Source organism: Terrapene carolina, unplaced genomic scaffold (genome assembly GCF_002925995.2).
Source record: "Terrapene carolina triunguis isolate 2854851 unplaced genomic scaffold, T_m_triunguis-2.0 Scaffold33723, whole genome shotgun sequence".
Lineage (NCBI taxonomy): Eukaryota > Metazoa > Chordata > Testudines > Emydidae > Terrapene > Terrapene triunguis.
This window is the reverse complement of record NW_020698074.1, coordinates 4,274,653-4,301,379: the sequence shown is the minus strand read 5'-3', so window position 1 is coordinate 4,301,379 and position 26,727 is coordinate 4,274,653. Positions and strand designations below refer to the sequence as shown.

Below are 26,727 nucleotides of genomic sequence, written 5' to 3'. Positions count from 1 at the left end.
CCTTATTTATTACTTGCTCAGGGAGAGCTGTAGAGGATTAAAATTTTGCATACAAACTTACCTGAAGCTCAGTTCAAACAGTGTGTTATTCTTTTGACTTGGTAATTAAGTATAATACCCAGTTCAGAAGAGCAGTCCTGCAGTTAAACTAGTTCTCATCCTTATTTCCTTTGGTGGCTGCTGTAAGTCTACCAAGGGTGGGGCTCTATACTGTCAATACCCAAAGGAGAATGAAAGTTGATTGCCCGTATAGCTCCATCCCTGCTTTTACAGAGGTTCTATTACAAGCTCTCGGTAAGTGGAAGGAAATGAGGGACACTAATGCTGTGGTCCTTTTTTATGCCCTCAAGTGCTAACATTCAGCTCTGTATGGAATCACAACAGTTATTGCTTTCTAGAAGGTTTTGAACTAACACTTGGACCACATCTATTTTAACTACAGTTACTGTTAATAACTTTTTTTCTGGTCTCATTGTAGGTTTTTGTTGTTTTGTTTTGTTTTTTGCCACACCAAGAACTATCTTTGGTCCTCCTTCAAGCACAGAGTAACTCCTCTCACCTCTGTGACCTTAATTTAGGTTCCTTATAGCCTCAATTTAGCAAGGTACTTCAAGCACATGTTTAGGCTGATTGAAGTCAGTGGGCTACTTACCTTCTGAAAGTATGCACATGCTTCATTACCTTGCTGAACCCAGAGCCCATATCTGTGTTTAACCAGAGGTGATGGACCAATTTTTATAGAGGGGTGTTGCTGATGGAAACCATGTATTTGGGGTTTGTTATTACTGCTTCAAGCCAGGGGGTGCAGTAGCACCCCTACTTCCAGCACCACTGTGTGTAACATCACTTTTTAACTTTAAGTAATTTATTGAGAAACTGTTTTCCACAGAGCAGCAATTAATTAGAAAACTCCTTATTTGTTTGTTACATTTCCCACATTTAAGAACTTTTTTTAAACTATTCACTGTATATTTGAGAGTTTGTTTTGATTTGGAGCCACACAATTAGTCACAGCAGTTAAGCGGCACCCACTGTGTACGCACATGCATAACTGACTCTTCTCTTCTTTAGTACAGATAATGTAAAAGGCATTAAAATGATATAATCATCTTGAATATTTATATGTAACTTTTGACCAACTGTAAGATTTCACAACTGCTTTCATCAGCTGTTTTACAGTGGTGCTTTGACTTGTAGTTCTTGGAAATTCCAAATGATTTAAAATTTGTGTAGGGAGAATGAGCCAAAATTTTAATGTCTAAAATCAGCCACAATGGGAATAGCTTTTATGGTTATGTCTTCTCTAATTCATTTATGATCATACAGTCATTTAAGTTGGAAAGGATGACTAATGGGTTACCTAATTATTTTCCTGCATCGTATGTGGAGATGGAATTTTATTATCCCTGATAAAATGATATTGTATACAATTTTTAATATCTCATGTGAAGGAGATTCCTCCCCTCCCCTGGTAGCTTGTTTTGCTTTCTTGAATGGTTTGGTGGGATATAAACATCTTCTGAATATGTAACCTAAAATTTTGTTGCTGCACCTTTTAATCTGTTCATCATACTTTGATTTTACTGACTAATGAAAATACCTCTCTCTTCTATATCGCATCCTTTCTTATTTTTAAGAAATACTGTTCTATACAGTCTTTCCCGATTTAATGTGCCTAGTCTGCTTCACCTTTTAGGTTTTATTTTTTTAGATCTTATTATTGGTGTTTATTTCTTTTGAAATCTGCCTTTCTCATTTGTCTGTTCTTTTGGAGCCCCCAACTGAATCCTTTACTCTAAATGAGGCATACAAAGTGTTGAGTAGAGCAGAATTATCTTGCTAGTTTAAGTTGCGAGGTCCTTCTACTTAGGCAATATCTTACATCTATATTTGAGTCTGATTATTACTTTTGCGCCACTTCATATTTCTCTGAATTGTAACTTGTTGATTTCATCCTATTTCTCTAAAGGTTATGCTAAATTTTATCCTATCGTTAGTGTCTCCCAGCATCAAATCATCCACAAATATGACTAGCATAATCTCTGTTCCACACTCCACGTTTCTTGTCGAAAAAATTAATGATTTTGGATCCAGAACTCCTGCAGAACCCCCTTGGCAGCTCTATATTACCTCCAGTTAACCCACATCTCATTTCCCTAGGAGACTGGCAACTGAAACCATATCAAATATCCTGCTGGTATCAAGATACAAGCTTACTACTGCATATTCATTCCATCTATTTTATCCATTAAGGTTGAAGGGAAGACATGGTTTTAAGATTGGCTTCTTATAGATTTGTTTTATAATTCTCTCTCCTGCTTGAATTTGGTATTAGAATAGTAAGGCTGAGTTGGCACTCTTCTTTCTCTGGAAATGATAATTCAAACAGTTTTTTAGCATCTGAAATTCATCCACTTGCTAATAGCTATTTCTTATGAAATTCTTGAAAACTATTTACACAAATCTTACTCTGTGTTTACAGAAATATGTTTTCTGATCATACGTCTAATTTCTTAACATATTACAAAATTCTCTGCAACAGAAAGCAAGAACTGATATTGTCTTGTTTAAGAAATGTGAAAATAGCTGATATCTATATGGATGTACTCAAAGGTGTCCAACTACAGTATATCCAGCAGAAAAAATAGTAAAGCAATGTACAGCTAATGAGTGGAAATGGAGTATAAAACTAAAATTCAGTAATCTCAAAATACCATGTGAACTGAACATAAGGCAATAAGTTGATTCTAACCAAAAGAAAAGTAAATCTTACATAGAGCAGTGATTCTCAACCTTTTCAGGTTGATAACTCCTTATTCAAAGCCAAATATTCACAACTCACTTTAATTTACCATAAATGTAAAAATCAAATCAACAGCAAAAAATGATAAATTGATCCATCTACATAATTTGTGTGTGTGTTTCAAGAGGTTGACAGAATACCTGACCTTGAAGGGTAAAGAGATGTGGGAAATCAGATTATCTTTGCTTCAGGCTGTTTTTAAAAAAAAAAAAAAAAAAGTAATGCCTAGCAACCCCACAGTTGCCATCATGACACCAACATTGCCCCTACTCTATCCCCTTTTTCCCCACCGAATCTTGACCTACCGGCTGAGAAACACTGACATAGAGCAGCAGTGTAAACATTAAAATTAAAACATATTCATAATTTTAATATATGAATTGAAAATACACACATTTCTGACTACTTACTTTTCTGTTAATTAATTTCCCAGAATATTTTGTACTGAAAGTGTATTTCCAGAAAAATCTGTACTACTACAGTACTCAGCCAGAAAGGTTCTATTTTAACCTCCTCTATGTGCTGAAATAATTATCCCTCCCTCTGTGGTGCTTAAATTATTTTAAAATGACCTTCAGTACTGAGAGAGTAAAGATTGTACAGCGGTCATGCTGGGCTTTGTTCATATCTCATTATAAACAGATAGTGACTTTAATTTTGTCTCTGTACAGAAGTTTGAAGGAAGTTTAGGCTAAATCCTGGTCCTACTGAAGTCAGCAGGACCAGGATCTGGTCTGTAATAAATAACCATGTTGCTCTACTGTTACCCTCTGCTGTGTTTGATGCTTTATTTCATTTACCCTGTGGCAAAGTAGCAGATGTATCTGGCAACTTTTTTTTAAATGAGGTCATTTTTAATTATAGTGTAGGTCTTTCATTTCTAGATATCCCACTTTCATAATGTGAAAACACATCAGTGTTGAGGGTCCAACTGAGTTATCCTTTCAAAAATTTAAGATTGGGCACTCGTACTAATTTGAAATGTGTTGCTAATACAACATGGTAGCTTTTTTATTTGAAATGTATCAATATTATGCTGGTTTTCCATCTTGGTATTTAATTTTTTATACAATGTACAAATTAAGAGCTAATTTTAACACTTCCCCTCAATCTTAATTCAGCCTGTCAGCTCATTTATAAAGTACAGCAGTACTTTTTTAAGGGAGCAAGCTAGCGTTCTTTCCTTCTTAAATTCTTGGTATCATGAGGTTTATCTTTCCCCATCTAAACAATACCCAAGCAGCATGATGTGGTACTGATATCCCATCATTTTTTCCATTGTTTGCAATACCTGACTCCAGCACACTGATAATGACATCCTGTGAGACCTGTTTCAGTCCTTACCATTGAGCTTTAACATGCCTTAAAGGTGACACGGACTTAGTTAATCTTGACTCATTTTTGATGAACTAAAAGTATATAGAGTGAAGCCTTTACATTAATACACATTCATATACTAGACAACTTTTCACAGTTTTCATAAGTATATTTAAAATATAAATCCTTGTCTCCATTATGGGCTGCAAAGTTGTCTGTCTTTATATTAAATAATTCTGACTCGGTCAAAATACTATGTATACCATGTTTCAGTTGAAACACATTCTTATAGACAATTTATAAGCCAAAAGCATGTTAACACTCTCAAAATGTTAATGGACCCTACAGAATCTATAAATGTTTGTAAATTAACTTTCTAAATCGTAATGTGTAGCCTTTGGAGGGGATGCATTATATTTTGAATGTGTCTTGGAACAAATTTCCTACTTGTGTAAAAGTACAGTAACCTATGAGAAATAAGTATTGGTTTTATTCAGTTCCTAGTGGATAGAATGTCCACATAACCACTTAGGGTCCTTGTTAGTAGTCTCAGAGGCAGGGGATGGTGGGCACAAAGAATGAACCATTGCCTATCCTGCAGGTAGTTCCTTTGGGTTAGTTAGACCAGTGGTTCTCAACCTGCGTCCCAATCAGCACACAACTGCAGCCCATGTAACATCCTCAGGGCTATACAGGTAGTATTGGATGCGTCCCACAATGGTAAATAGGTTGAGAACCACTGAGTTAGACGTTCACTGACAGAACGCGTGCGTATCAACATGAGATTGGAATGCTACCATACAACATACACTGATCCACTCTACTATTTGAAAAATGTACATCAATATTTTTAAAAATAAAGAAAGTAATGACTTACTTTAAATGAAACTTGGCATTGGTGAAACTCTAGAATTTTATTTTTGCAACTTGCCTGGCCGCTGTTGTTCTCTCTTCCATTGTAACAGTTGCAGCACCTTCCAACATTGCGTTTGTAGAGCCCATGGCTGTACCATCAACTGCACTGATGTCTTCGGGACAAGTTCTGAGAGTCTGAAAGAGCCGCAGGGGCAATAGAGAAACTTTCACTTGTGCTGTCGCATTGGAACCTTTCATGAGCATTGAATTCACATGACATTTATTTTTCTAAAGAGTCTGGAAATGATGCCAGGAAAAAAATCTTTATCCTTTACAATAGTGGTTTTCCACCTGTGGTCCACATACTCTCTCTAAGATTTCCAAAGGGGTCCACACCTCCATTTGAAATTTTTTAGGGGTCTGCAAATGAAAAAAGGTTGAAAAACACTGCTTTACAATAAGAAAATAATTTCCTTTCAATCCCATTTCCCTCCCCAACCCCAAACAATTACTTTTTTCTTCATCCAGTTTGGCAATGTTCCTAATGACAAAATTGCTAAAGCACGTTAATTGAGGCCTCCCAAATACTAACAATCCTCCTGGATTTCCTGCTTCATTATTGCATAGATAAGTAATGCCTCTGTAAATACTTAATTTCCTGTAAGTTGTTTCTTCTACTAAATAAGTTGCATACACCTTTTCTTAATGAGATGTAAGGAATTCATTGCTGTCCTAAGGCAGTTTAAAAAGATTTGGTAGGGAAAAGGTTGGAAATATACCAAAGAAATAGGCTTTTGCTTTGCAAAACAAGAAGTGCCTTCCTCTGTTACAGAAATCCAAATTTGCCTGCTGCATCCATCAAAGCTGTTCATTCAGTGAAGGTCAAAGGTTCTGTTGTTGGTGCACCAGCTGATCGTCTGTAAGCTGTATCGCTGAGCATAACAAAGTGCTGTGCATTGCTGATGTGCGTCACAGGACCCTGGGTTTTTGCACAGGGATTAGTCAGGCTGTATTTGGAAACGCCCTCAACTGCACCTTGTGCTGCTATATTAGTGTTTCCCAAGCAAGAAGAATTTTCTTTCACTCCTTCAGCTGCTCCGGCAAACCCCTCCGGTAAGTGTGTGCAATTCATGTAAACAGAAATGGCACTGTCTTCTGCCTGCATTTTGTAAGCCAGTATTATCAATTGTGTGTTACTTATGCATGCTTATTCTAACAGCTTAATACATTTTCTAAAAAATCAATGTCTGATAGTGTAGACTTCAAAACAGCATTAAGGGAATAAAAAATGGTTGATCTAGTTATTTAGTAGATTAACTTCTTATATGTAAAATGTGCATTGGTATCGCTTAAAATATGGGTAATTTCAGATTGGTCTAAATATACACTGTGAGTGTCATGCCTTTATGTATATACAGCAAAAAAACATTTTTTTCAAAAAAATCAGATAATGTAGCAGACCATTTCTTTGAGGTTTACTTGGTTTTTGTTGGCAGCCTGTATGCAAGCCCTGCATCTCTGGACGTTGCTTACCACCTATGCTGTTGCAGTAGGACAAAATCAAGGACAGAAGAATCAAGAGTGCCCTAAGCTCAACGCACAGGTACTCTCTTTTTAAAAGCATGAGAAAAAGTGCTGTCAGTCAGTTGTCCAAGAATAACCTCTTAAAACATGCACTTCTTCCAAAAATGTCCAAGTCAGAGTCCAGTGCAGCAGTAAGCACAAAAATTTGTAGCACATCAATCAGTCTTCTAAATAAAATTCTGAAATGGGGGGAAACATTTTGACTACTTTCTTGGAAATTCAAATTTCAGTTTTCTTTATTTCTTCTATTTTTTATTAAAGTACATATTCCAATACTTAGTATGCTTGGGTCTTAAATAAAAACTTCTCCCCATCCCATTAAGCTACCCTTTTTAGGATTCTAGTACTGTTGCAAAAATATGCTATAAATAAATTAGCATAATCAGTGCTTTGATATCTGAGTGTCATCATTGCAAAGATCAACTTTTTTTCCTTTTTGATCAGCAGTCTAAGACTATGGCTTAGTAAAGCTTACTAGGTCACCAAAACATTTCTTGCCATAGTATGTGAGGTATCTTACTTCAAAATCTTTTTTTTTTTTTTTTTACTACACTCTTGTTTTCACTACACACACTTCAATTCCAATTTGGCTTTTTGCAGCTAGTAACTTTCAAATTTAGAAGTTAGAAACTGAGGCTTTATGCCTTCTGAAAGGTGCAATCTTAAATTAACAGATACAGCATTGGTTTCTAGCTTTAGCACATTTCAAAATAATGTCCCTGCAATCATATCAAATGTGAAAAGGGGGTTGGGAGAAACTAGATGAAAGTAATCACAGTGATGTGGGGTTTTTACTTCAGATTTCATGAAACAATTACTGTAGATCATCAGGAAAATGAGATTCCCAACTTTTAGGTGGCATTAACCACGGTTTCAAAAATATCAGATTTTAAAACTGTCACTGGTACCTTGCTCTGTCTTTTTGGTACTGGTACATAACTGAGTATATGATAGCGAGTCCCAAGGATATTTTTAATTCCCTGAATAAATCTTATTACATAGTAATTTTTAAAGTACTAGTTTGCTTTTGCAAGTTGAGCTCTGTGAGAGCTCCTCTTGGCTTTTAAAATGTTACTGGAAGTCACCACCACAGCATAAAAATAAAATTTGCAGTTAACTTTTTGTCATCACAACTCTGTAGCATTCATTTTCAGCTTCCTTGTTCAGAAAGAATCAAAGTAGATTTTCTTGTTTCCTCTGAATTAAAAGTTGCTGTTAATGGATTTAGAATCTGGAAGATTGCCTAGTTTTGGTGAGGCTTAAATTATATCACACAATTCTGAAAACAAATGTGACAGCAGTTAAAATTCATGAGATTAGTAACATTCGTACACATTAAAACACAACTAATTCTTATCTGCTTACCTGATTTAATTCTTGTCCAAGATCTTAACATTTTTGGTGGTCATATGGTTGCCTTAGTTTTATTATAGGTTTACAAAGCGAATGCATATCAGCTTGCATCTCTCAACAAATTTAGTAAGAAAACAGCTAATTTCTAAGGCTCTGGACAAAGAGTACTGACACACATAGAAATAGACCTTACTCCATAAAACGACTTGTGTACAATTCTCCAGTTGTCTTCTATTTTTATCATTATACCATCCGGGAGAGGAGGGAGGGTTCTAACAGCTCTTCTTTTTGAGAAGCATCCATAACAGATTAGTCTTGGCAAAACAAGCAAGAACTTTATATATACCAAGTAGTATAGGGTTACAAGGCTATCAGTTTAAAAATACACTGCCCATTTTTCCATGGCCTCGTTCAAGATATCTCCAGAACAGTGGTGTTTATAACCCTGGTTAGGAATCTTGGACTAGTTGATAATGAAAATCTGAGTTTATGACTAATCTTGTTCAGGATGTTCACCTAGATCTAATTGTGGAGTCACTTCTATGTCTCCATACAATTAATACTGAAAGTAATTTTCCGTTTTAAGTCAGATTTTGAGCTTCTCTCACTTACAGGTAATAACATTTTTAGAAAAACCTCCTTCAGTCTGAAATATCCCCTGGTTAGTCAATGGCCAAATGGGATTTGTTTGGAAAGCATGAAATAAATCTGAGAAACTGTTTTTGAGTTGTAGGACTTAAAAGAAATTGAGGCTTTTCACTTTCTCCACTCTCCGTCCCCCACCCCAAATCTCTTAACACACAAAAAGTATGGTCTGTAAAGTTCAAATAGTTTGTTTAGCTAGGCCTCAATAAGAACATGTGCACAGAACCCCACATTAATAATGCTTTAATATTATTAATTAATTATCCAAAGTGGAGTTCCTTAATGTTGGGGACACTGAATTCCCCCCTGGGGATTATATATCTGTCATTAATATTGCAGCTGTTAAAAGATTCACTTTGTCTAAATCTTTCATTTAATTTTCTAAACAGCTAGGTGTAGCCTTCCTTGTGAAGATAGCCTTCAAAATGTAAACCGACCACCAGTGTTGTCACTGAGTGACCTATCCAGTAACAAGAACCTCCCTCAAGATCTTGGTCTATGCTCATCCCAAAACTCCAGCAAAAGATAGAGGGAGATCTGCTGTGGAATTTTCATCCACTCTTCCCCCTTAAAATTCATACATTCCCCTCAGATACCTGCTGCTCTTGGCTTCAGTGACTGTCAGTAACCCTCCCCCAATATATAAACCAGTGCAGCAAACCCTGCCTCTTCTCCTTTCACCAAAAAGATTTAGCTTCATTTAGAGAGAAGAGAAGGATAAGTCTCCTGCAGGTACTCTTTGAACACTTGGGAGATTCTGAAAGACATGCCTCTGTGCTGCCTAGAGTAGTGGGTTGGTGGGGAAGCAATTTCTCACCTTCTCTGCCCAGGCCACTCTCAGTGCTCTGGGTTCAAGCCATAGAGGTACTGCATATTTGTTTCAAAAGTATGAATTGTAATTGCAAGTCTCATTTAAAATAGATGCTAAAATACTAGTCTCTTATCCAGATACATTATTCCCACAAGTTGTAAAGGCCATAGCAACATTTACTGCCAGTAGAAATGTCTTGATTTTATACACCACTTCAGCAAAACCAAAATCCTTTTCATGATTCTCAGTGGTGCAGAAAAGGTCTTTGACCAAGTATAATATTTTAGTCTATTGTGTTTGAGGCCTTAACTAAATGTGGCCTAGAAGGACAATGTCAAAATCAGGAAATTGCACAGTCCCACAGATATTTATGTTCTTAGTGGAAAACTACTACCACTCTTTGTTCTCTCAGGACACAAAATAGGAATGTGTCTGACTCTGTTCAGATAATTATAATAGAGCGTCGTATTATTAAAGCAGAAAAAGGAATTGGTGGAGGAAACTGACAGTCATGCCTGGAGGATGATTTACTGGGATATTTACTTATCCTGTGTATTCCATTCCCAAATTAGTAGGTTTGAATAAATTTTGATAAAATTGGATCACTCCCAGTTACAAGCAAAACCTAAATAAGCCAGAGGCACTTGTGCAGAGGATTGCACCCTAATGAATTTTTTTTACCCTTTTATATAGGCCCAAACAAGATCAATATCTGGGAATATAAATTCCCAATAAATCAAACTAGTCAAATTTAACATTCTCCCTACTATAACAGTCAAACAGCCTAGATGGATGAACACATCCCTAATATCGTCAGGTTGGCACTATTTAAAATGAATTTTATCGCTCATCTCCTGGATCAGCTCTCTAGATTTCCCTGTAGTTTTAAGAACTTCATAACATACACACACTCACTCTCTCTTTCTCTCATTTCAATAAACAAAGATTTGAGAGACCTAAATCTTGAATTATCTGCTGCCAGTTTTTAATTAGATTTTGTAATGTAACAAAGCAACTGTCACTAGAAGCACTGTTTCTATTTGTTGCTTTTCAGGCAGATTGGAGCCTATTTTTAAGCCTACACTTGGTCTCATTGGCTTCCAGGATTTTGCCCTTTAAATTTAGTATGAATTTTGTGATCAGATCGAATTTTAGTTTCTCTCTCTCTCTACCCCTCTCTACCATATTCTACCAGGGTAATGTACGTTATTTATATGCAATAGTAATGATGGAAAAAAACAGGAATAATATATTTAAATACCTGGGATATTATGTAAAAACAAACAAAAGAACAGGAGCATTTTGCTCCATAAATTAAACATTAAATAAACTTAAAACTCTCTCATTAAGTAATTCTCTCACTACATACCATGTGTGAGATGCAGATTTTAAGTACTGAATGGTCCTGCAAGTGGTTACCCTTATTCTCAGAACTTGTCTCCATATCTTCTTTATACAAGTTGTCTCCTACTCTAAAGGGTGAAGATTTTCTGAATCTGCACTGTCAATTAAAGCTCATTCATCAACATGTAGGCTGACACACAATCTACCTCAGCAATGTCAAAATTGCCTTTCAACACCAGCACCTTCTTTTACACCCTATTCCAAAGATAACTGTATCTTGATGGGCTACGCCAGTAACTTCTGCATATCCTCTATAGAATGTTCCAGGGCTGTGGATCTTCATTCACATCTTTATTATAAGTGTTTAATAGGAGTGCCTAACTGACTACTTCCATAAAACTTACTTTAAACTTCTCATATATTTCTAATCCTTTTGAAGTCTCTGGCTTCTTATGATCTCCATTGTTTTCTAGGCTTTCTATTTAGACAAGGTGACAAAAACTGAACATAGGATTCAAGATGGTGATGTACCATCAATTATAGAATTGCCCATAAGTGTTCTCTGTTTCTTGGTACATCTTATTTTTTCAACCAACCAACATGTCAGACTTTTTGATGGGCCTGTGTATATTGAGCTAACTGCTAGAACTTTCCTGAATGGTTACAGTTAATTCAGAATTTCTGTGTTCACGTGACTTTTTTATGGGCTTTACCTTGCACTCCTATGGTAGTTCATTTCTGTCTGTCTTCTGAATTCCTCCCAACTTGGATCCTCTTATCTACTCCAGCTATGAAGAACGTGATCACAAATGCAGCAAAAAACAATAAGCTCCGTAGTCGGGAGCATGGGGGGGAGGTACTGCAGTATAAGTCATACATACTTTTCTCTATAGTATCCAATAGGAAGCTAGTGATCACTTATAAAAAGTAGTGCACTTAAAATGTACTAAAAGTACACATAAAACTAAAGTAATTCCTTGGTAAACATATTTTAGTCAAAATGTAATAGCTTGTTGTATTCTTATTTGTAATTAAATTATCACTTATAATGTAAGTGATTAGTTCACTGCTTTTTCATAAGTAGAGACATTGGTTTCAACTATTTAAAGAACTAACATAACACTGCCTGATAGACACTTCCAGTCTATTGAAGGACACAGATTGTACCCATGATGCAGGCCTGCTTCTGCCTGTGAAAATATCTACATTACAGGATTTGGATTTTATTAACTAATGTGAGTTGTCCTCTCTTTGGAAGTGGCACTTTTGTTCTGAAATATTGAGTATTGAATCTGCCTTTCTTCCTTGATTCTCATGTAGAAGCTATATTGGAACTAAAGGAGCAGCACAAGTTTTCAGCATCAATTAGTACCAGTGAGAGTGAGGTAAGCCACTTTGCAACATAGATGAGGCATGATGCTTTCTTTATGTTCAGAAATGCTTGCTGAAAATGTCATGCACTGAAACAATCACATTTTCTTCTTTTAGAACAGTCTTTTTTGGCAGAAAAATAAACATAGCATTTTAAAGTATTTTCAGAAACCAAAAAAGAAATTGGTGTAGTCCAAAGCAAAGCAGTATCAGTGTCAAGGTATTCAAATTATGCCCAGAGAAATCTCTGGGAATTAAAAAGAAGTTTAAATGTACCTCTCTCCAATATCATTCCCTCTCTTCTTGGTAACTAAGCCAGCCTAATAATGTCTGAAATACTACTTGCGTAGGACAATTATATCATTTTTGCATTCCCTCCCTTCTAAACACGCATATCCATTTTATGTAATTGAAACGGAAGGATTCAAAGGTGAGTAAACTTTCAGATTCCTGGGGTGAAAGAACCACAGATCAAGGCTGAGGAACTCTTCTCTTTCAAATACTGTAGGAATTCTCTTGCTCGGGCATAAAAATACCCATCTATTCCAGATTTGTCTATCAGCAATCAACAAACTGCAAAATGAATTTTAATATGTTCTATAAAATGCTTCAGAAAAAGTTGAAAATTGCAATGTTTTCTGTTTCATACCATATGACTCTAGTTCACCTGATGTACTGATAATAGTTCTTGTGAATACTTTTCTATATCTGAATTATACATGCAACTCTGGTGTGACTCTCAAAGGACTCATGAGAGGATTCTTGATTAACCAACAGATTTGACAAGCATTTTTTATGAAGAGTTTACTGTGTCCTTGTCAGAACTTTAATGATTCCCTATCCTTTATTTTTTCCTAATTTAAGTTTCAGATTATCTAACACTGTGAATATCCATTCATTTAAAAGGGACAAGAGAGGTCCAGATGCTGAGTTAGACTGCACCACTGTATAAAGAGTGGTTCTCGTCTGAAATGTGACTGTATAAAAATGTCACCTTACTTACTACTCAACAGAATTTTAAGTGTTGTTGGTGATGGTACAAAACAAATGTATCCGGATTGCAGTCCAGTCTAGACAGTTTTCTTGGTTATGTAGTGCTCACGAAGATAACAGCATATGACACTGAAACGACATAAAAAATAAATCTGAATTGAGAATGGGGTGGGTGTGTATCTGTGTGTGTTAACAGTGACGTTCCCCACCAAAACTAACTTCATGAGCCATAGTGATCACTTGTGAGCAAAACAAGACAGTTGTAACTTCCTACAAAAGAATCTGAGCATTCTGTCTTGGCAGTATTCCCACCCAGAACCAACCTATAGCATGAGCAACTGGAAATGGATTTTTGTCACCTGAGTGGCATTGCAGAGTTCTACCAGTTCTCAACCGGTATTGAAATATTTTACCTGTAATGTGTTCTCAGTATAGAATCCTACACACATAGCAGAATTGGCTTCAGTATGTATTTGTAATAAATATTTGAAATTTTTATTAACTTCTGAGAAGCGCCTTCAACCATGGAAAAAAATTTGTAGTTTGCTTCGTAAATTGCTGTTAATCTAAGACAACAACTGCTGTACTGTGATGTTATTGCAAGTCTCAACTTTAGGTGTGCATTTTTTCCCCCAAAGTTTCTCCAAATCTTTTGATTTCTGGTAGCAGTGCTCTATTCAAAATGGCTGCCATTTCCAGTTTGCTTTCAGTTCCATTAAAAGTGACTGACCTCGGTTAAGGTGAATACAACTTCCCTATAGTCTTTGCAGGTGGTCTGCCTCTAGTAACAGTGATGACCATCTCTTCATCGTTTCCAGTGGAACTGAAACTAGTCTGCCCTCTCAGCTATATGATTTGAAAACTGAGAGAGCCCAGGGAATGTGGGTCCTGATGGAAGATTGAGAGAGCAAGTGAGAGGAAAGGGAGGAAAAATATGGGTAGGAGAGAATTGTGGGACATGAAGCAGAAGAATGGAAATAAATTACAAATGGACATTGGGAGAGGGGCCCAAGAGAGGCAGAAAAATGATTGAAGAAGGAAAGAATGAGAGCTCTTCAGTCCTAAAATAAGAAGAGTAACCCTCCTAACAGCTATTTGAGGCCCCATTGTATTTAAAGTCTTTAGACTAATCACAAAGCAAATTGGAAACAGTGCAGTTTGGGGGCAATATATGCCAGTGTCTTGTGATTTTTGAAGGTTGGCAGTAGAGGATAATGCTTTCACTCTGTCTAAATACAACTCTTAAGAGTCATCTTAATTGTCAGTTACATTGTCAGCATTTGCAGGATTTATACAAACGGGGAGGGATACACAGAGGGGTGTGTACGGGAATAGATAGATAGAGTGGTGTGTACGGGGATGGATATATAGCATACAAAATAGCATTTCATCATGGTGAAAATGACACCATGGTGAAAATGACAAAAGAACTGTTAAGAAGGTTGGTTTTTTTGGTTTTATTTGGGCTTTATTTCCACAGTGACTTATATATTTAACAGACTCTGAGGGCTCATTGATGAGGGTACAGTATGAGAGAAAATAGTGTCAAGAATAGGAAGAAAGATCAGTGTTGCATGATTAGATTGATGTTCATCAGTCATCAAATATGAATTTCTCTGGGAGCCCCATCAATTATTTGAGAATCTATGCTCCTTTTTAAAAACATTTTTCTAGCTTTTATGTGGCATAGATCATGTGCCAAGCATGAACTGATGCAGGCTGTGTTTGAACAGTGAATGAGAACATTAACTCATGGCCAGTTACATCCCATAGTCCCCATGGTGGTTACAGAAGGCCTCAGATGCAGGTGATAGGTGGTGCAGGTGATATCACTGTGCAGGTGATAGGTGGTGCATAGGGACTTTGCAAGAAAAAGAGGATTTGGCATGGTAGGAATGATGCTGGGCAGTGAACAGTGAATTCACAGGGTAAGAGCACCAGTGTAAGCAGTGCCTCAGCTTCTGCTACTAACTTTAGAGTCATAACAAAATATATATGGAGCACTTCTGGTCACCTGGTTGGAATGACTACCACAACTTGATCGGTACTTTTGCCACTAACCTAAATTATCACTGGCAGTGGAGACAACCTGCAAATGTCCTAAAGGGGTTATCAGTTGAAACTAGATTTGGATTTGAATATAAACGTTCCCCAACAGTGTGTGCAACCCATGCAGTTGGAGCATTGTACTGACGCATGAAAACTTGTAAATGAACTAACTTTTACTGTATTTTCCCTCTCCCCAAAGTCAAGTTCTTCTGAGCTCTCTCTTCCTCTCCCCCAAAACTGAATAAGTTGACAACTCTGCCAGTAAGACTGCTCAGTCCTTCCAATTTTTCAAAAGTTAATGTGCAAAACTTCTGTGCCGTCGCCTAACAGTACCATCTTGAGTTTTGTTTCCTTGAATTTACATCAATTCCTGCAGTACTGAAATGTGACCTGTTGTATCATAGAATGCCCTGTATGGGTTACTGTGGTCATACCTTGGGAGAACAAGTAATGTTTGTGCACAGTCCTCACAATTATGAGGTGGATTCTGAGGTCAGTCTTTATAAGTGAACTGAACATCTTAGGAACAACTAAAAGCCATGATAAAACCATCAGTCTTAAGGGCATACAACAACACATGACACACTCTTAAACCCAACTCTTTCTACTTCTTGGTGCCTTACTGCAGCATTTCTTGTTTCTCTTCTTCCTTAGAACCCCTTACTTTCCAGTTGATACATAGGGGGATCGTGGAAAGGGGGGAGTGGCTAATTGAGGAGAGCGAAGGAGAAATCATTTGGGAAGCAGCGTTGACAAGGATGAACAGAGATTCTATGCACTTTGGGGACCACTAGCAGTCCCAGGGCTTTTTTTTTTTACTTCTCCATTATCCTACTCAGTGTTATGCAGAACTCTTTATATGTGGTACCAGCCCTTTAATGTTTAACAATTAAATGTCTATATTTTAGTTTATAATTTATTTCCTTCTCTGTTCTATTTCTTATAGATGCCAGAATTTCAGAAGAAGACTGTCCATATCAAGGACCCAGGAAGAGTAGAAGAAATCATCTGTGGACTCATCAAAGGTGGAGCTGCCAAACTTCAGGTGAAAAATGGGATAAAGATGTGTGCAAGATATGAACAAACAATCATGCTGTTTGTTCTAGGCCAGAAAGTGGAAATGTGTGTATGACAGGAGCCAACTTTCAATAAGACTTCAAAGTTGGGAGATCTGTTGAACTATCTTAGTAAACCTCCTAAATTCAAATGTATAACTTCACTATTTTCCATTAATGTCATTAAATAGTGAGTGACATAAGGTAGCCAAGTCAGGAGATGTCCAAACTCTGGATACTAAAAGGATAACTCCAGGACAAGATGCAAAAGCATATTATTTTAATGAGTTACTCTTAGGGTGACCAGATCACAGAGGCGAAATATCTGGACGCGGGGGCGGAGCCAAAAAAAAAAGCCGGCGGCGGAGGGGAAAAAAAAAAGCATGAACAAGTGGGAAGCGCCTAGGCTGGTGCCGGCCACATGCAGATGTAAACGGCGGCCCTGGGACTCAACAACCCCCGCCCGGAGCCCGAGGACTGACACCCCGACGCCGTGGAGATGGGCACAGACAGGGGGCGTGCCCCCGCCAGGTCCCCGTGCGGAGACCGGCCTGGGCTGGCCGCAGCCCCTTCCCCGGCGGGCTCCAGCTTCCCGCGGGCCCGGGAGTGCGGAGCCGTAGCGACCTTCGCGCCACTGGGCTACACCCCGCTGGAGAAAGCGGGACCTTGCCGTGGCCCCCAGGCCGGGACCCGCCCCAGCGTCGCGGGATGGGATCTCCTCACCTAGGGTCGCACACCCAGTCAGGCACGCACTGCTCCCCCTGCCCTGCCCCCCGGAGGCAGACAGACTCACAGATACTAATTATCCCCAGCTCCGCGGTGGAGCCGCCGCCCGACCGACCCTTCCAGCCACTCCTCCACCTCTCCCTCGCTGCATGTCAGGCAGAGGCATGCGTGCGCCTGGCACCCGGCGCCAACTACACCCCCCTGCCTGCCCGAGCAGCAAAGCTGTGGTAGCAGCCAAACAACCGCACGGGGCAGCAGGAAGGGAGGCTCTCAGGGCGGGCTGCCGCGGAGCTGGCTTCACAAACACGGGCTGGGCAAGGGGACCGGCAATCCAGCACCCAGCCGCTCATGGAGCCCAACTCTGCCGCCCTTTGCAAAGCGCCTGGCGGGGCACGGGACCGCTCGGCTGGGGCACGGGCGGCGGAGCCGCAGCGGGCATCCCCCACCCCTTCCCCGGCGCCGAGGCCTAAGCCTCTGCCTCCTCCCACCAGGGCGGGTATTTGGGGAGGGATCCAATGGGGCAGTGAGGGGGCGGGGATTTGGGGAGGGATCCAATGGGGGGGGGGGGGGGGGGGGAGTCGGGGGGGGGGGGGGCGCGAGCCCCCTCTGGGCTCCGCCTGTGGAGGCAAAATAACTGGACAATTCGCGTCCCGACCGAACGTCGGTCGGGATGCAGGACAATGAAGTAAATATCGGGACAGTCCCGATAAAATCAGGACGTCTAGTCACCCTAGTTACTCTAATTATAATATGATATTATATAATTGTGATTATTTATCATAATAACTGTTCTAATTCTCTATAGTCACACTAAGGTATTTCAGTAGTCTTTATAAGGAGACTTGTTGGAGCTCTATTGTCTTCACAGCTATCAGTAGTGATCATTCAGAGTCTAGGCATCTGTTTTATAACTTTTTTTTCTTTTAATAGATCATTACAGATTTTGATATGACATTAAGTAGATTTTCTTACAATGGAAAAAGATGTCCAACATGTCACAGTGAGTACTTTTTATATGAAGTGATTTTCTTTTTTTTTTTAAATACTGCATGTAGTTTTCTTTCTTGTTTTTCCCTGCTATATGAAGACTTCACATGCGCTTGATTTATTTGAGTTGTACGGTCTAATAAATGAGTTTTTAGAATGTCTTAGTTGCTTTCCACTTTGAAACAATTCTCAATCAGTGTTTCAGTATATCGTAAGAGATCAAATCTAAATAACTCAGACTTGAAGTTACAGTGCACAACTCCAGTAGGGTTATCTTTGCATTAATAATTTAGACTTGCTGAAGAAGATTTGATTGGTTACAGGGTTGTGTATGTGGTGTTATGCATTTTTAGAGTTGCCTAGGGTTATAACAATGACATTAGAAAGAGTCACATGGTTAAAACCCCCTGCAGCTCTTGGAAATTTACCCTTTACCCTCCTCTTAAAGCAGAGGAAATGAGGTGATGTGTCTTAATGAAATCGAGCTGCTAAAGTTGTCAGGCTACGATAATATGTTGAGAAACTTTTCAATTTAAAAATTTAAAATAAGGGACATCGGTATTTTTTTTTCTTCTTTCTAATTAAATATTCTTTTTCAATCAAACTCTTGAAAGACGAGTATGCATTCTAGTGGGCTCTGGTATGAACAGTTGTGAGCAAACTTGTGGTATAGTAGCACATGCTCAAACATTGCTCTTCAGCATTATACAAGGCATAGAAAATAAAAAGTTGAGAGAAATTCAGTCCTTTAGATAAAACTTCTTGTGACTTTTTTAATAATCTTTTCAGATGTCATTGATAACTGTAAGCTCATCACAGAAGAATGTCGGAAAAAGGTAACCAGAAAATGCATTAGCCATTGATCACTGGTACAGAGTGATTCATTTCACATTATATTTTAGTTCTAGTGTGATCTGATTTATACTGCACTGTAAGAAACGAGTGAAATTCTGGCCCCACTGAATTCAATGGGAGTTTGTTCATTGACTTCAGTGGAGTCAGGAGTTCACCAGCCAAGCCCTCAAATTGTTAACCTCGCATAATGTAAGCATATGTATATTCCTATCAAAACTAGAAATAATCTAGTTTCACAAAATGTACAATTTACTTTTGTTTCATCTTTGTTATGTATATAAACTAACTTCTTGCACTCATCTGTACATTGGCATACAAAAATACAATATAAAGCATTTCAGATTCCATTACAAACAACTAGTAATGTAAATATAAAAATCACAGATAAATGGAGTTGAATATTTAGATCAAAGCATGGAGGTTGGACATAGGTGATTATTCTAAATGCTTTTTTTATAATTGAAAGATCTTAAGTTCTGGTTTTCTTTTCAGTTATTGCAGCTGAAAGAAACATATTATGCTATTGAAATTGACCCTGATCTTACCATTGAAGAAAAATATCCTTACATGGTTGAATGGTAAGAGTTCGTTTTTTTACAGTTTTCACAATGAAGTAAGATTTAAGTCTTTCTAAAATATATGGGCTAAAGTTAACCTATTGCTAATTCAGTTAATTTAATTCACCTCTCTTTGGGGAGTGTTGCACAAAACTGATTTTTGCTGTTGCTGACGCTGCTCAGTTGAGGCATCCTGAACAATGTATAATGTGTTCCTCCTCAACATTCAATGATACATTAGTGAACAAATTCACTAATTATAATTTGAAAAACTAAATATCATTCCCCATGTTTTGGCTGGATACATATTTAATCATAACTTGGTCATAGGGTATTTTTAGAGTTTCTCACATTAGTAGATCATTTTAAAAAGCTTACAAAATTAAATGTAGAATGCTTCTAGAGACAAATGAAATTCAAAGACTTAAATGTGAACCTTACAATCCTTAAGTCAATGGAAGTTTGACATTTTTTTCTTTTTTTATTCCTAGGTACAATAAATCACATACTTTACTTGTTGAACAAGGTTTACAAAAGGATAAATTTGCAGAGATCGTGAGGGAATCTGATGTTATGCTGAAGTAAGATTCTTTGAGCGTCAGATCAGTTTAAAGTGTTTCCATGGATTCTACACTATTGCCATTATGCTTACTGCTCATATATCAGGAAACCATTTTTGTTGAAAACTGTAGATACATAATATTTTCAGAAGAAATTGGATGTGAATATTACATAACTTGTGTCTATTTTGCATCTGAAAAATACATTAACATGATAGAAAGATGTATTAGAATGAACATTTGAGATATTTGAAACTACGAACATTCTACTGTGTCAGACAACTTTTGACATGATGTCTTACATAGTTGTTATTGCTATGAACTTTCTGCCTCACAGATATATGTACAGGAGAGGTTTTCAAAAGTACCACAGGGATTTAGGCACTTGACTTTATGCCCTTGAAAATCTCCCTACATTTGCATGTGAAATACTAACAAAGCTAGCAACAAGACCATTTAGGAATGTCTATATTTTTGAAATAATAGTGGAATATTATTCTGCCCCTAAGAACAGAGACAAGTTTTAATAACCAGCATCCTTGCCCCTAGTGTCCTTACTATTACTGAGGCTCCAGTGTTCTATATTCTGTGCTTTTCTATAAGCATTTCCAAAGAGATGGAGCTGCCCCTGGTCAAACTGCTCCAGACTGGGAGCCTGCCTCTTGTCTGCCGTGCAGAGCGGGAGAGGGGACTGATGTCGAGGTGTCCCCTCCCCCCCACTCATGTACCTGGTCACCACTGAGCTGGGAACAAGGGAAGCCCATCTGCTATTGGCTCACGAGCAGGGTGGGCTGGACCACCACCGAGGATGCCATGCTCAGGGGGGAGGGCACCTCTTCCCACTGTTGCTCTGCTGTCTGCCGCCGTTGCTGCTCCTACACTCCCCCACCCCTGCCTTGGAGCCACCCCTGGCCAAGCTGCTTGGGACCAGGAGCCTCCTGTCTCCTGTGCATGTGGGGTGGAGGGTGATATTGGGGTGTCCCCATCAGGGCCGTCCCTAGCTATTCTGGGGCCCTACACAGCCCTCCCATGGGGGAGGGAGGGCTGTCCCCAGGCCTCCGTGTGGGGGGTCGGGGCTGGCTTGGGGGACAGGGGGAACCACCCACCAGCACTCACTGGCAGCACGGCTGGGGCCAGGTCTGCACTTCCCACCACCGGTGAGTGCAGGCCGGCCATGCTGCAGAGCTCGGGAGTGGGGGCGGAGCACGGGTGGGAAGAGGGGGGCGGGGGCGGAACACGGCGGGGGCCCTGGGGAAGAGCCGGAGCAGGGGCTGGAGCAGGACGCAGCTGCACAAGGCACCAGGAAATTTGGTGCCCCAAATTTCCTGGTGCCCTACGCAGCTGCGTACTTTGCGTATGGGTAAGGACAGCCCTGGTCCCCATCCCCTAGCCCGTGTACCTAGTCTCCGCTGAACTGGGGTTGGGGGACAGGGAGCCTGTCTGTGCTGCTGCCTCTGGGTTAGGAGTAGGAGCTACCAGCAGATGCTGCTGTCTGAGCAAGCATTCAGACTAGTGAGTGCAGTGCTTAAAGAGACAGCGTGCTGAACACACTCAATCCAGCACACCCACACACAGTGTCTCTCACTCCCCCAATACACTCTGTCCTTCCCCCAAAACACACACATACACCCCTACTTCCCCTCCAACATCCAAAAATATTTAATTATATGGTATTCTATTATTGTTTAACAGAACAATTAAAACTGCAATTAATTGTGACTATATTTTTAATCTCTTGATTAATTTTTTTAATAATTTGGCAGCCCTAATAATTAATCATTGGAACAATTTACCTAGAGATGTGGTAGATTCTCCATCATCTGGAATCTTTAAATCAAGATTGGATATCTATCTAAAAGATATACTCTCACTAAATCAGAAGTTATGGCTCAATGCAAGAATTACGTTGTGAAAGTCTGTGATGTATGTTATGTAGGAGGTCAGACTAGATGATCATAATGGTCCATTCTGGCCTTAAAAAAAACCCGTGAAAACATAAATACAGTGAAATGCCTATGGAAACTTCACTTTTTTCCCCCATGAAGATGGGAAAGTCCTTTTGAAAATTTACCTTTCATGTTTTGGGGATTTTTTTTCTGTGTTTTATTTTGTATTTACATCCTGTTCTGCAGGGAAGGATATGAGAACTTCTTTGATAAGCTCAATGAACATAATATTCCTGTGTTCATATTTTCTGCTGGGATTGGAGACATTCTAGAGGAAGTCATCCATCAGGCTGGTGTCTACCATTCTAATGTCAAAGTAGTTTCCAATTTCATGGATTTTGATGAGAGTGTAAGTATGAAATACTACATTTCTGGAGCTGAAAGGGGTAGGTAGAGGGATAAAGTATGTATTACCCATATAATACAGCATAACACCACACTCTAAATGAGCATATTAATGCAGCAGATGCAGCCAGTTGCCCTGCCATTTGGAAAAGGAGCACTGTGTAGTCAGTCCTTGTCATAGGCACAAAGCAAATAGAAGAAAACATCACCGAGGTGGTTGCTAGCTTACTTGTGGGCTTCCTGGGGCAGCACAACGGTGTGCTACCTTTTTGCTCATGACAGATCACCGATTTGCAGTCTAGCCCCTTAGCAATGCTTCTGCTCTCTGATAGTAATCAGTCTTGCATAAAACCTAAGAGGATTAAAAGAATAAATATTTGCCCCAAATATTTGCCCAAAATAGAGATGAAATATACAAATGTCACTCTGAAATTTAATCTGTTCTCATAACATTAGAAATAACTTTTAGTGTTTGTTTAATAGGGTGTGTTAAAGGGATTTAAAGGAGAATTGATTCATGTTTATAACAAACATGATGGTGCCTTGAAGAACACAGAGTACTTCAAACAGTTAAAAGACAACAGCAACATCATATTGCTTGGAGATTCACAGGGAGACTTAACTATGGCAGATGGAGTAGCAAATGTTGAACACATTCTTAAGATTGGCTATCTAAATGATAAAGTAAGTAGTTTACATATTGGTACATTTGGGCTAGGATATTTCCTTCTAATCACACATACTGTAGATTAGCAAAATAAAGACATTCTATAAAGCTTTAAGTACCTATTAAAGTTATCCCTTTAGTGTCTTCTACAGTTCAAATGTATTCCAAAGAGTTGACACTCAAAGGGTTTCCTCACCTCACTCCAATGACTTATTAAAGCACAAGCTTAACTTTCCCCCATCCTTTAGTATTATCTTTACTGGAACTTCTGGAGCAGCTGTCTCGCTGGGATATGAAATTCTGGGGCTGGGGAAAGGCTATAAAGTAATCAATCATCTTTATGGGCGATGATTCTTTCTCTCTTTAAACCCTGTCCCTTTTTCCTTTCAGTCCCACATCTGTGTCTTTCCAAAGTTGCAATAGTTTCTTGCTTTTAGTTTCTCCTACTTTGGATGAGATCCAAGACTTTGACTGCAAAATTAAAAGGCACTTCTAAAGTGAAGATGCATTTCAAGTTGAAATATATACCACATTAATCGGGTGTAAAATACTGCCTGTATTTTCTTCTCATCCACTAATGACACAATAGAAGTCCATTCCCAAATTCCACAGTCTCTTCCTTTCATGGAGATGAGACAAGTTTCAACCTGGCTTGTTACTCATTGACGACAACATTATGCATGAAGTCTTGAGTAGTCTGCCATAAATGTATACTGGGGCGGGGGGGGGGGGAAAGCCATATATACTTGAACGCCTATTATACATACTTTTAAATAAGTGGTTTGAATTTTAACTTGCTTTTAGTCTCACTTCCACAAACTATGGAACTCAAATACTCAGTAGCTAGTAGTGGATCTGCGTATTTCACCTTGATAATTGGAAGAAAGACTTGATATAATTTTATAATGGTGGCTGACTTTTCTACATTAAAACCTGTTAACTGGGTGTTCTTTCTTCCCTCCCGCCCTCTTCCCCCTCCCCCATGCTGATAAATAGGTAGAAGAGCTTCTGGAAAAATACATGGACTCTTATGATATTGTTTTGGTGAAAGATGAATCTTTGGATGTGGCCAATTCCATCTTACAGAAAATCCTGTAAATTGCATCCTCAAGTCACTCTACTTCTCCTAATGGGACAACTGGACAGAAGAGCACATTTGTGTTATCTTAGAGATGTGTTTATTATTCATATTGTTTTCTGAACTCTTGTAATTCTTAATTTAAAAATTTTGATCATCACTTTGGTATCTAAAAGTAATATACAGCATCCATTGTCAACTGGAAGCTTTACTGTTCTTATGCCACCCCTCACTGTCTCTCACCTCTGCTCTGTTTTAACAGATGTGATTAACTTTACTGCTTAGAGGACATTACAGTTTGTTCTTTTAATCATGCATATGAGAGGGGTGTTTTAGAAATTGGAGTTATTTTGTAACATTTAAGATGTAAACATTCTGTGATTAGCTAATGTGCCGGGGTCTGTGTTGCATTTTGTACAGTCCTGAGTTGTCTCTCACACAGACAGCTCTTTTCAAGAATCACAGTTGCACTTGAGGGTAGTGGTGTTATTTTAATGTTTCACAGTACAAGTTTTCATAATTTTTTTTCCCCTGGTGAAAATGATACAACATAAAGATGTGACTCAGACAAAACGTTACTGTATATGGACTCTAGTGTCACTTTACATCAAATCACTGATTTTAAAAAAATTGCTAAAGTTTACTCTTAACTAAATAGCACTGCCTTATCAGTTGGAAGTTAAGTGTTAGTCACCTGTAAAGTGGCTTTGAGTATTTTGTGCAGCAACTTTAGAGAATAACTACCAAAAAAAAATCTCCTGTGGAAGGTTGTAAAATACAGTTAAGGGAAGCAGTTTGCTCTTTTGGTTACTTTTTAACATTTATTTACCCTTCAGCTGTGCAGTGGGAGAATTACACAGGTAGCTTGCTTTTCTGGTGTAATCAGTACTACACATGAGTGAAAGGAAACTTCTCAGTACTGTGAGGATAATTTTACAAACTAACACATCAGCCCACTTTCAGGGCTTCATTCTTTATGCTGCTGTATACATAGTAAACCACATCCCATATTATAACAATGATTCTAAATATCTCTAAAGTGACAAATAGTGTACATACATACCTTGTTTTTATCCTATTAATCATCTCTTGTGAACCTAAGTTTTGGTTTAATTAGTGGTGCCATTACAGTTCATTATGTAAATCCTCCTTTCACAGGATTAACCCTGGTGTTCACCTATTGTCAAACTGGCTGCTACATAGGCCCAGTAAGTTATATACAGTTGCTGCATATATTCAGCTCCTATTAATAATAAGTGAGTTAGTGGTCACTGTTTTTCCCCACCCACAAAGTAAAGATGGTTCTTGAAGTGACTGGCCATACAGATTCCACTTTTCATGTGCCCCATGTGCATAGGATTGGATTGTTTTGGCCAGTAGTGTCAGTGAGGCCACTCCTGAGGTGTCCTTGCATCTGTCTCCACCCAGGAGCAAAGCAGATCCAAAGCAGGCTCTGTTCTCTTACCACTGCTGCATCTCTATGCACTGTTAGTATTACTAATGTTAATTAGTTCAGGAGTGAGTTGCAGTCTTTAAATTCTTTTGTGTCAAATGACCATCAGATATTTTGCTTAGAGGCTAGACAAGGACAAGTACAAGGGATCCAGCGGTAGGATAGAAGCAAAACCCCCAGGGTTAAAAACCTCCTTGTGTAACACTTCAGTGCCTGCTTACAGCTGGGCACTCATATTCCTGAGCAATGTTCAATATGCTCTCTCTAATTAAACAAAAAGCTAGAGAGGCTTGCCTAAAACTCTCTCTTACAAGCCTTCAGACTGCAAAAGGAAGGATGTAGGTAGGCCTCAGTTATCACGTCACTCCCTTTCCAGTGTGCCCCAGTGACTCAAAAATCTACCCCAAGCACCCATGCTCTGTCAACCAAGAGACCCTAGATGTTCACTTCCATTCTGGCGTTGATGACCCCTGAGAGGTGTAGGAAGGAGCACGGCTCCAGTGTCAGGTTGAGATATTGGTTACCCTCTGTCATGCCTATGAAATCCAAACACAAGAGTCACCCTGGCTCTGACTCAACAGGCAAAGGGTAGCCAAGGGCCAGACATTGATCCTTTTGGTGCATTAATACTACCTGTTAAACATATGCCTCTGGTACCCACTAAACTTCTGGACCACCCTTTCTTTTGCACTGACCTCCTTAGTATCTTGCTCATTGGCACAGTCCCTATTGGCACAGCGCATATACAGTATGGAGCGATTTCTCTGGGTTCAATAGTGCAGCCACCCTTGCTAGGTAAGCAGTTAGTTACAGAGACCTCAGTACTGACTCATTTCCCTACTATAGTTGACATTAGAGCATCCCAGCATGCCTGAAAGAGTAGCCCCACCATTGGAGGAGGTATACTCCTTTTCATCCTCCTTGTTGATGTGCAGTAGGGACTCATCTCCCCTCCATTAGGATCACACTGAGAAACATGAACTGCTCTCTCAAAAGGAGATGGCAAGGATTTCTGAGAACAGGCCACCTGGTGTCCTCCATTGTGTCCCACCAATCTATATCCACATGCTTATCACCCTTTAACTCTGCTGGTTAAGATATGCAATACCGTATTTGCAAGCCAGTAGCTACTGCCCCCTGCCAGGACTAACTCCCCTTCTCCCAAGAGGCAATATAGATCTTCCCAGACAGGTCAACTAAAGCAGCCTCAGATAGTAGAGCAGGGGTCGGCAATGTTCGGCACGTGGCTCGCCAGGGTAAGCACCCTGGCGGGCCGGGCCAGTTTGTTTACCTGCTGACGCGGCAGGTTCGGCCGATCGCGGCCCCCACTGGCCGCGGTTCGCCGTCCCGGGCCAATCGGGGTGGCGGGAAGC

General features: G+C 39.2%; 1 protein-coding gene across 4 annotated transcripts in view; it reads left to right on the top strand.

Annotated features, from left to right (window-relative positions):
- The window catches only part of LOC113409507 (cytosolic 5'-nucleotidase 3A), a 36,380-nt gene extending 11,901 nt beyond the window's left edge, over positions 1 to 24,479 (top strand). For 2 of the 4 annotated variants that reach the window (XM_026663507.2, XM_026663505.1), the window contains exons 2-11: positions 5,808 to 6,088; positions 6,472 to 6,578; positions 16,072 to 16,170; positions 17,837 to 17,906; positions 18,683 to 18,729; positions 19,241 to 19,326; positions 19,797 to 19,886; positions 21,998 to 22,160; positions 22,640 to 22,840; positions 23,820 to 24,479. In XM_026663507.2, the coding sequence (XP_026519292.1) occupies positions 5,938 to 6,088; positions 6,472 to 6,578; positions 16,072 to 16,170; positions 17,837 to 17,906; positions 18,683 to 18,729; positions 19,241 to 19,326; positions 19,797 to 19,886; positions 21,998 to 22,160; positions 22,640 to 22,840; positions 23,820 to 23,921 (1,116 nt within the window). In that variant the 5' untranslated portion in view covers positions 5,808 to 5,937 and the 3' untranslated portion in view covers positions 23,922 to 24,479. Of the gene's footprint in view, positions 1 to 5,807; positions 6,089 to 6,471; positions 6,579 to 12,032; positions 12,098 to 16,071; positions 16,171 to 17,836; positions 17,907 to 18,682; positions 18,730 to 19,240; positions 19,327 to 19,796; positions 19,887 to 21,997; positions 22,161 to 22,639; positions 22,841 to 23,819 lie in introns of those variants that run through there. The other 2 variants (XM_026663509.1, XM_026663508.2) reach the window with 2 other exon arrangements.
- The last annotated feature ends 2,248 nt before the right edge of the window (positions 24,480 to 26,727 follow it).